The sequence below is a fragment of the Piliocolobus tephrosceles genome, chromosome 12 (genome assembly GCF_002776525.5).
Source record: "Piliocolobus tephrosceles isolate RC106 chromosome 12, ASM277652v3, whole genome shotgun sequence".
Lineage (NCBI taxonomy): Eukaryota > Metazoa > Chordata > Mammalia > Primates > Cercopithecidae > Piliocolobus > Piliocolobus tephrosceles.
In genome coordinates, this window is record NC_045445.1 from 123,199,524 (window position 1) to 123,209,523 (window position 10,000).

General features: G+C 45.1%; 1 protein-coding gene across 2 annotated transcripts in view; it reads right to left on the reverse strand.

Moving 5' to 3' along the window:
- Window positions 1-5,120: 5,120 nt before the first annotated feature.
- POLA1 (DNA polymerase alpha 1, catalytic subunit) overlaps window positions 5,121-10,000 on the reverse strand; it is a 324,710-nt gene continuing 319,830 nt past the window's right edge. The window contains exon 37 of one of the 2 annotated variants that reach the window (XM_023202598.1): window positions 5,121-6,308. In XM_023202598.1, the coding sequence (XP_023058366.1) occupies window positions 6,163-6,308 (146 nt within the window). In that variant the 3' untranslated portion in view covers window positions 5,121-6,162. The remainder of the gene's footprint in view (window positions 6,309-10,000) is intronic. The other variant, XM_023202600.1, reaches the window with a different exon arrangement.

The following is a 10,000-nucleotide window of genomic DNA, read 5'->3' on the forward strand; positions in this document are numbered from 1 at the left end:
GGCTTCTTTTCCCCCCTCCAGGCTGCTAGTTGGATGGTATACGAGAAACAGTACCATTCTTCCTGTTAATGAACTCTTTTTAAAGTCATTTTTTCTCATTTGACCCTTCCATGGAACAGAAGCAAATTGCGTGAAATTACCTCCAAGGATTACATTTATTACTGGCCAATGAGAACCCCTCGCCTTGTTTTACAAACTCTTAATCCTATGTCATTCTGATGCTGCAAACAAGCCCGGTCCTGGGCCTCCTATTCTTTCAACTTTCCCCAGCTGGAGGGACCTCATTCTGCACTTAATATTCCCCATAAATATCACACGCTAAAGACCCCCTGACTTCCAGCAAGTCCACATTAAACATGTGACATGTCACGCATGACAAACTCTGAGTATCTTTTCAAAGCAGCATTAAAAGCAAAGAAACCAATTTTCTTCTCCTTCCAAACCTCCCCAAGTGCTGAATGATGAGGATTGGAAAGAGCCACTGGAGCGTACTTAGGGGGATTTTATGAGATTTTCCAGAATGATTTAATCTTATTGTGAGCATTATTAATGAATGGCAACCCAATTTGGCCCCAATATCTGGGAACTTGGTCACAATGCTGGGAGCGGCTGACCCCCCCCAACCTTAAGCAAACCTCTTCCACCATGGAGGAGGACATGCAGAGCCCCAGGGAGTTTGCGAGAGCCTAGTTCAGGGCATGGCTGTGTCCTATCACACCCAAGGCAGAATGGCCCAACACCTGCTTTCCCAGGGCCACCCCCACAGCATCTTGGGGTGAGGGGTAATTGAAGCCTGGGACAGGCCTCTGTGGGAGGGTTGAGGGGAAGGGGTAAGTTAATTTGCTACATATTCAGACAGGTTAGCCAGATCTGGAGGAGGTCCCGGAAGGCAAAAAGGGTGCATTTGGCATAATATTATCAGAGGTGTCCTTCCATCACCAACTACCCATGGCCCGAACTGTGGACAGTAGTCAGGGCGGGCATCTTAGATGTGTGGGGAGGCAAGTGGAACAATTAGGGAAAGTGACTGTTGAGAAAGTTTGGGCCTCCTTGGGACTTGAAACTCAGACTTAAACTTAAAATCCATGCTGAAATTGGCTCAGACCAGTTTCCCATTTTTTTCTCTTACTACCCACCCCCCACCCAATTGGGGCAAACATGGTTGTTTTTGATTTGTAGTATCAAGAGCCAAAGCACCTGTAGTTCTCTTTAGTATCCTTTTAAGTATGATCTTACTAGAATGACAAAAGGGGCTGATGTGAGAGAAAAGGAAATTATAATAGGTTAGCCCAACTTGCTTTTAGAGAAAAAAAATGTCCATGAGCATGTGTGTATGTGTATACCCAAAAGTGAGTGTATCTGAATGAAGGGGGGTCTTAAATGGGGCCTAAAATGATATTTTGCAACGCAGAAGTCCCCGGAACAACTGCATATTTCACTGATAGTGGCAGCCTGGCTGGGGGGCGGGAAGAAGAAAGCCCACTGCCTGACGGTGGGGAGAGCTGGCAGGGCGGCGGGGCGGAGGGCATTTTTCAAAGGAAGAAGTCTTGTTGTCCCTGGACATTATTAAGGGTCCAGTTTGAAGTATACATTTTTTTCCTTTAAAGAAATGGGAGTGATTACCAGTTATACATTAAGAAATGTCATTCAGTCATTTTTATTCATTCTCCGGAAATCTTCGTAAAAGCCTGAATCATACTTCTACAAGCAGCAATTTTGTTAATCCAGGGGGTTATTACTCTGGGCCCTTATTAGGTTCTACACCACTGCCAAGCAATCCTATAACCCTCTCAAAAGAAGTTTACCTCCCTGTTATAAAACCAGTAGTGGTATTTATACTGTGCAATAATTAGTGTATTACTTGAATCCACTAACACGTTCATTTTATCTCTGCACAAAACCTCTAGTCTGCTTATAGAAAGCTTGTGCCTCCTTTGGTGCTGTTAAAGTGGTGAAAGAGTGAATTGAAGGCTGGTTGCACTTTCTCCTTTTGCCTCGCCTTAATTCCCATCTCTTTTTGCTCTCATCCAATTAGCACAGTGTATTAAGCGGTTTATCATCTCATAGTCAGCTATTGAGAGAAACAAGGCGAGCACTTTGCAATAGAACCTGCGCTCCTTTGACACCCTCAGGTACTTACATATTCCACTGCGCTATGAATAATAGAGGAAGAATGGAGCGCTAATTCCCTCATCAAAGAATGCCTTGTCTGCTGCTTTGCTCAACAACACCATTCTGATCAAAAGAAAAGCAATAAAGCTTAGCATAACAAAACGAAACCTACTTATTAGCTTAGTGGTTAAATTAATGCAGAGCCGCTGCTATTCAAAACCAAGGTTTGAAAACAGCCTCCAACAACCTGATAATGCTGCCTTCGGGATGAAGGAATTTTAATCTGAAATTTGAGGCTGGCTGAGATGAGTTAATCTATTAAACTGCTATAAGGAAGCTCCACCACAAACTGTTCAATTAAGAAATATTTAGGTGAGATGGAGTGAGAAAGAGAGAGAGAGAGAGGAGAAAGAGGGGGCGGGAGGGAGACAGACAGGAGCAGAGAATGGCAGCTTTAAATTTGGGATGGGAGCATCGAATTAAAGGGTCGGGCATCCTGACAAGAGGGTCTGGGGCTTGGTGTTTTCCTTAAAACCCTAAAACAAACAGGAACATCTGTTTTTGGAGTTTCCTTACTGTTGCATCTTCCGCCAAACTCATTTTAAATGATGTTTGAAGAAGTATGTCGAGGAGCATGGTGTGTGTGTTGAAGGTAAGAGGTAGCAAGGGCTGGAGAAAGGGGTGATGGTGAGAGGCAGTGAATTCATTCCCTTTCAACATCTCCCAAATTCCACTCTTGGAACTTTGATTAGCCCCCACATCCTGGGCAACAGTCACGAGATTAACTCCATATGTTTTCTGGACAAATTAAAATCTTATCAAGCATACTCTGTGGGATTTTCCATTTCTGGCCCCCTCTATGCACCTTGTATGTAGGAGAGTGGAGGGTTATCAGATTGTGTCCAAGATAAGCTTGTGTACACGTATCCACTATAGGTCAAATCCTAGTTCCTAAATTAAACCGAAAAGGTGTCCTTTCCAGAGACAGGATTCTTCTAGGGTACAATTTCCCAATTGGCCCAGATAAACTTTGGCCCAGAAGTTTACTCTGGCCCACACAGAGTTTAAAGTTTTGTTTTAAAAAATTAGTTGTCAGGCCGGGCGCGGTGGCTCAAGCCTGTAATCCCAGCACTTTGGGAGGCCGAGACGGGCGGATCACGAGGTCAGGAGATCGAGACCATCCTGGCTAACACGGTGAAACCCCGTCTCTACTAAAAATACAAAAAAACTAGCCGGGTGAGGTGGTGGGCGCCTGTAGTCCCAGCTACTCGGGAGGCTGAGGCAGGAGAATGGCGTAAACCCAGGAGGCGGAGCTTGCAGTGAGCTGAGACCCGGCCACTGCACTCCAGTCCGGGTGACAGAGCGAGACTCCGCCTCAAAAAAAAAAAAAAAAAAAAAAAAAAATTAGTTGTCAAGGTTTAGAAATCAATAAGCTTTGTGAAATATTTGGATTCCTGGCTTCTCTTGAAAACTCGATCATGTGGCCACACTGGGTCCCATCCCTGCCAGCATCACTGAGTAGCTTCTGGCCCCTTTGGACAGGACCTGCCCACTCCTGTTTGCCACAATCCCTGCCACTCAGTCTAGTGTGAACCTGGTTTGCTTCATCCATTCACTTTTAGAATTTGAGGTTAGGACCCGTGCCAGAGTCCACGGAGACCTGCGGGTCACCTCTCTCCTTACAAATAAGATAGGCAAAGTTTCTGCATCAGTTCTGCCTGGTGTACTATCAACCAACGCAAATCAAGGAGTAGAAATATCTCTCAGAGAAAAGTAAGTATGTGATATTCCCATCTTCTAACAGAGATTCACTGGAATTCTTAAAGTTGCAGTTTCAACCTTCCACAAACTTCTGGAATCCTTAGGTGCCTGGAGTTCTAACAGATCCCAATAAGAAAACATCAACTGCTGCATTAGCTCTTTTCAGGCATGGTACTTAGAAATGTCTGACATTCTAGAGAAATGGTCCTTGCCCTCAGGGTAGTTATAATCTAGAGGCAGAGACAAGAAACAATCCAGTGAGAAGTTACTTGAGTCTCTTGGAGTTTCTTGATGATCAAGTTCAGGATAACTATTTATATTTAATATAATCCCAGATCCCAGAAATCAAGGAAAACATGCCTTCCCTTCAGGAAGCACACTTAAGAGAACCGTCTCCCTTAACCTTATGCGAGAATAGCAATTATTGAAAGAGTTGACCAGGGGAGCAATAAAACCACATTAATCCCTTAGTTCCTGAAGCCCCGTGGGTGCTCCAGTTTGTGACAGACTGCAGAGCTCACACAGTACCAAGTTAGTTAATTAACTGACAGGGCTCGAAACCCACAGTGTTTCTACTTAGAATCTCAGTCTAAGAGCAGGAGGAGAAAGGAGAGGGATGGGAGCCAGACGGGAGGTGAGGAAGAGAAATAAAAAGAAAAAGCAATGCAAAAGGCAGCTTCATTTCCACTGCTTAACCTATCAGTATTCCTTCACCAGGGGGGACCTTCCTTGGGGGGGCGCTTTTCTCTCAGGAGCCCTAGGCCTTGCTCTTCAAAAAGAGACACTGCTGGTCTCTTGGCTTGGCTAAGTTAGCAAAGCACATAAGAAACCATACTTCATCTGTTAAATGACCTAAAGTCACAGAAATTCTGAATGTTTCTCAGAACATTCAACCAAATATCATGCTGTGCACGCCTGAGCTGGGTTCTGATAGAGGTGGCTATGAAGAAACTGGCCTGAGGTTTGAAAAGGGGATGGCCTCTAGTCTTTCATATATATATATATATATATATGTGTGTGTGTGTGTGTGTGTGTGTGTGTGTGTGTATGTATGTATTTAGAGGTGGGGGTCTCACTATGTTGCCCAGGCTGCTTTGAACTCCTGGGCTCAAGCCATCCTCCTGCCTCCACCTCTGGAGTAGCTGGGACTACAGGTGTGTGCCACAGCAACTGGCTCTAGTCACATGTTACTCCTTGCTGCCTCTCTAGTCAACTCTTTGCACCTGGTAAGGATTCACCACAACTGCTTTCCCTTTAGAAAACTTTATTCTTAAGTAGAAGGCACAACATAAGTTTTCTTTTATAAAAACACAGGTCAATGTTTTTAAAAAACACAGCATAGTTGTACAAGGGGAAACATTTTGTTAGTATAATCTTGCCAATAATGTAAGAGAGGAAAGACTGCCATACTGAAATACATTTTGCTGCTGCCAAAGAGGGTCCCATTCTGAAGAAATGAGAAAAAAATAGCAAGCACCAGGGCCAATTAAGCATCCCTCCCCCCAATTTTTCTGAATACAACACAGTGATCCTCACCCGAAGCCCTACACATGTTAATGGACTGTTAGAGTATGAAATTATTTTTAATGTGCTTTCTTGTTGTGTAAACCTTTACCTGCACTTTCTATTTAAGGGGCAAAAAGGGAATGTGAGTATAAAACACCTGCTCAGTGTGTGTCTGTTGGACTTTGGAGCAATTCAATAAACAAGCCTGCTCTGTTTAATCTATTTAGTGAGTGCAAGGCTTCTAAATCTCCCCCCTCAGCTACCTATATAAAAGACAAGACTGAAAAGGACACCCACTCCTGGATGGCTGGAGAAGCATTTGGATTTAGATCGGGTTTAATTGGCGTGTGAAAAAGCAAAATGTCAGCTCTTCAGTCAGGCTCTGAGAACCTCTGTTTATGTTGGGGGGGGGGGGGACATAAGCTAAAGGCCCTGAGGCAAAGCCTGGGGTCACTTACATTCCAGCTACTCTCAATCCAAGTAGCAATTTCCCTCCCTCAGAAACCGGGTCTTCAGGACCTTGGGGAGGGGAGCTTGGGGAAGGGCCCTGGAGCTGTGTTTTAAAGCAGTACATCTTAATATGAAGACAGGAACTTCTATGATGCTTAGGAACATTACAGTCAACATTTTTGCAGCCCCCTTTCCTGGTCCACATTCACACAAACATGAGACACAGTTCCAAGGGAGAAACAGATGCGGCAAGGGCAGTAAGGGCCAGAGCGGAGGCACAGAGGAAGCTGGGATTTTTCAACTACCCCCTCCTTGGTTACTCCTGGGATTCCCTTAGGATTTCACAGCACAACCAGCGAAGAGTTTGCTCAGGTTCACTTCGGAGTAGCCACTTCGGGACAAGAATTGCTCTGCTGTGTTCTTGAGTTTTCTGTAGTCCTGCAGAACTCTGGGGGTAAAAAATTGCTTCTTCAATTTATCTAAAAGAGAGAGACAGAGAGAGAGAGAGAGAAAGAGAGAGAGAGATTAGAAGTTTCAGGTAGTTTCTTTAAAAAACATTCAGTATTCCACCAGAGAAGAGGATGCTGATTCCATTTGTATCTCCACCATCTTATCTCTGGTCTACCCCTGGGTCCGGTCAGATGCAGACCCTGCCCACCATTCCTCTGTGAAAGCTTCTCTTCCTTTCTCCTGCCTGTCCGCCTCTCAGCACCTAGCTGACTCAGCACACTGGGGCACGGGGCCACCCTCTACTGATGTGAACTGCAGGTGCACGCTCATGTGCAGCAGACAAGGTGAGCTCTACACGCAGACACCACTTTCATGGGTGCTGCGAGCACATGCATGCAACTGCTTGCGAAGTCTGGAAGTGGCAGGAAATACCTAGTCTCAAAGGGAGCTATGGCCTCTGGTGCCTTCCAGCCCCAACTCTCCAGATCAGCTGGGCCTAGACAGCTTCTTCTAGTCCCTCCAGTTCACTTCCCTCTGCTAAACAAAACTTCTTTGCTGAAAGAGGCGAGAGGTGAGTGGCCCCGAGGGCACCTGTCTGTCCATGGCCAAGATTTCTTTGCTCTTCTTTGTCCACACTGTGTGAACTCAGGATATGCGGCACTCCTGCTCCTTCAACACATTCATCCCTTGCCTTTCCCTTCAGAGCAGGGTGCTACCAGTCAGAGAAAAGATCCCTCTCCTTTCCCTTCCCAGAGCCTGCTACTTCTACATGTTGTTCTTTTAAAGGAGCAGTGGGGCTGTGATGCTCAGGTCTGATCTTTTGGGTGAAGATGGTGATCACATGGGGGATGACACTATGTTTGTTTAGGAACCCGGTAAGGTGTTTGGAGAGGCTGCTTTCCCGCCCACCGTGCCCCCCATCCCGATTTGATGGCTTAGGAAACTGGGAGGTTAAGTCACTTACCCAAGGTTACACAGCAGGTAATCAGGGTTGTAGACACGCAAACCCAGGTAGCCAGAACCCCCAGCCTGCACCTGAGGAGAGGCTCACTTCTGCCTACTCCCCCTGCCACTACATCACTACTCCCACATAGAAATGCGCAGGCCTGAGGTGAGGCCTCCGCCCCCATAAGATGCTGGCCTGTGCCAAAGGGCCTGGGAGCAGCAAGGCTGCCCAGCACCTCCCGATAGGAACCGGTCAGGAAGGAAACATGGAGGGGAGAGCGCACCACTCACAGAAAGCAAACCTCCAACAACAGCAACACGCAAGTCCATAAAACACCCGGAAAATGAAAACTCAGACTCCAGATTTTTGTTTCTTGGCTATACATTCACATTTGCTCTCCACCACCTTTTCTGAATTACATAAATTGTCCTTTAAAGAACCACAGGTTTTATAGAGAATTAAAATGCCCAAAAGGGGTGGAAAAAGAGAGTGGAGCTGCAACAGAAAGACAATTTGAAAGTTCTCATGATCGGAGTCTCAGAATACACAACAATGGCCCCAACCAGTGCCTCCCGGCAGGCCAGAGCTGCAGGCCAGCAACCCCGTGCATGTGAATGACACAAATGCATCTGATGACTGGGGAGAGCACATTTAAAGAGCTGCGGTAATACAGAGCAGGGGAGGAAAAGAGAGGACATAGCTCCTGATGTGTTTACCTCCTCTGCTGATGGGATATTGACTTTTCCCACCAGGTTGGTTAGAAAGGGGACTATTTACGCTGCCACACAGCAGAGTTAGAATGACAACCAGCGTCACTCGGTGCTCTTCCTCGTAAAAGACAACTGTGACCGCCAGCATATCCCATAGCCAGTCAATACGGCCAAGGCACCATTCCACACCAGTTAGAGATGCAGATAAAAGCTCCCACTTGCTTCCCCAATGAGAATTTAATCAATAACACATGGAAGGTCTTCTAGGCAACAGAACTGGACTAGCTGTCACAGGGCGGGGTAGGGGGGGGGGGTTGGGGGGGGGGGGGGGAGGAGGAGTCACCCCTTCTTCCTGGTTTTTCTCTTCCCCCTTTAGGCACCTGGGCCACCCACGTTAGGCCTCACAGTAAACTGTTACCCTGTTTGTGTCAATACTGCACCCACCACTTTATAACTCAAGGGAAAATACAGGTGTTAAATGGTGGAGGCCAGTTAATGCGGCCAGTAAAACCCTGATTCCTTTCCCTGCTTTGGTTTTGAGAGTCAGCCTACCAGTAACAAGACCATCACCTCAGGTGCTGCAGGTCAAGCGCCCAACAACTGTTAAAACATTCCAACATGCCATTAGGCAAGAGGCAGAGAAGATTCGCAGCCATCCCATCCCTGTCCACAGAGATGCCACTGGCCCTGGTTACTGCTGTCTCCGCCACCAGCACCACAAAGCCAACCTTTGTCGAGATTGGGGAGGAAATGCTCTTCCTACACACAAGTGTGTCACTGAAATACACGCTAATGGCTTGAAGTATCACCCAGAAATCACTCATCTTAATACACCAGCAAAGCTGATCTCCTTTTTAAACTTTTCTTGCGAATAACATTCGAGGAATGTGTATGTAAAGCTTATTTACTCTGGTCCTTTCTACATGCTCTGATTCCTTGTGGTTATACATTAATTACCAAAAATATTCTGTCCCTAACCCCTATGAAAACGACGGAAAAAAAGGGTAGTCTAGACATTAATTATTCACAAAATATTTTATCAGACAACAAAATGAACTGCTCATTTAAAAGGTGATTTATATTGATTAGAATCTAAAACCTCAAAATAAAGAAAATTACATTCTTTCCTATATGGGATGAGCTAGACCAACATCTGCAGGTTGACCTTTCTTAAATAGTTTATATAAAAGTCAACTGATCAAATAAAATGCTAGCTCTATTAAAATTATGGAGTATTCTCCCATCTAAGGAGAAACTATCTCTACTTCACATATTTTACTTCCATGTCAGTAAACCAAAAATCTCTTTTCAGCTCTACTCTTTATAAAACCCTTTTTGGACTTAAAGAAACACACTGAACTAGAAACCACGAGGCAAAGACATTTTAACATCGCCTACTGGTTATTTTCTTTTAATTAAGGCAGGCTTAGGCACACAGGCAGCAGCCGTCTCTGTTCTGAATGTCTGTTTCATTTATTTCTGTGCAAAGGTATCAAACAACAGTCAGTTATAATTGATTCTGTCAGGTGTTATACAGTCAGTCATAATTGTCTCTGTGTAGAGGTGTGTCAATTTACTATATCTGAATTAAATATTCTGTCAATTATGAAATCAGGTAATAATTTCAGTCAGTTTTTTAATTGCATGGCTTCCCACCATACAGTTCTCAGTTCTCCCACCTTTTCCAATCCATAGCCTCCCTCCCTCAATGCAACGTGAGCTTTGCAGTAAGGGGTGGAATGCAGGAAGCTTTAGAAAAATTTGAAAGAAAACTGCACCCCTCTACGCTCTCTACATGTAGAGCCATACGACCTACAGAGAGCTGCTGGAGCCTCTGGCCTGCCTTTTTCCTGAATATCGATCCGTATAACTGAGCTTCCGGCTATGCACAGTACCTGAGAGATCTCAAGTGACATCCATATTTTAAACACAAAGACATTTAGGGCCCCACATCAAATGGCAAGTACATAAACATTTCTCAAAGTAAGAAATGAAAAGAAATCATCTTTGAGTCAACTCTTACTTAGAAAAAAAATTCACAAGGCACGGTGCCAGGCACACACAG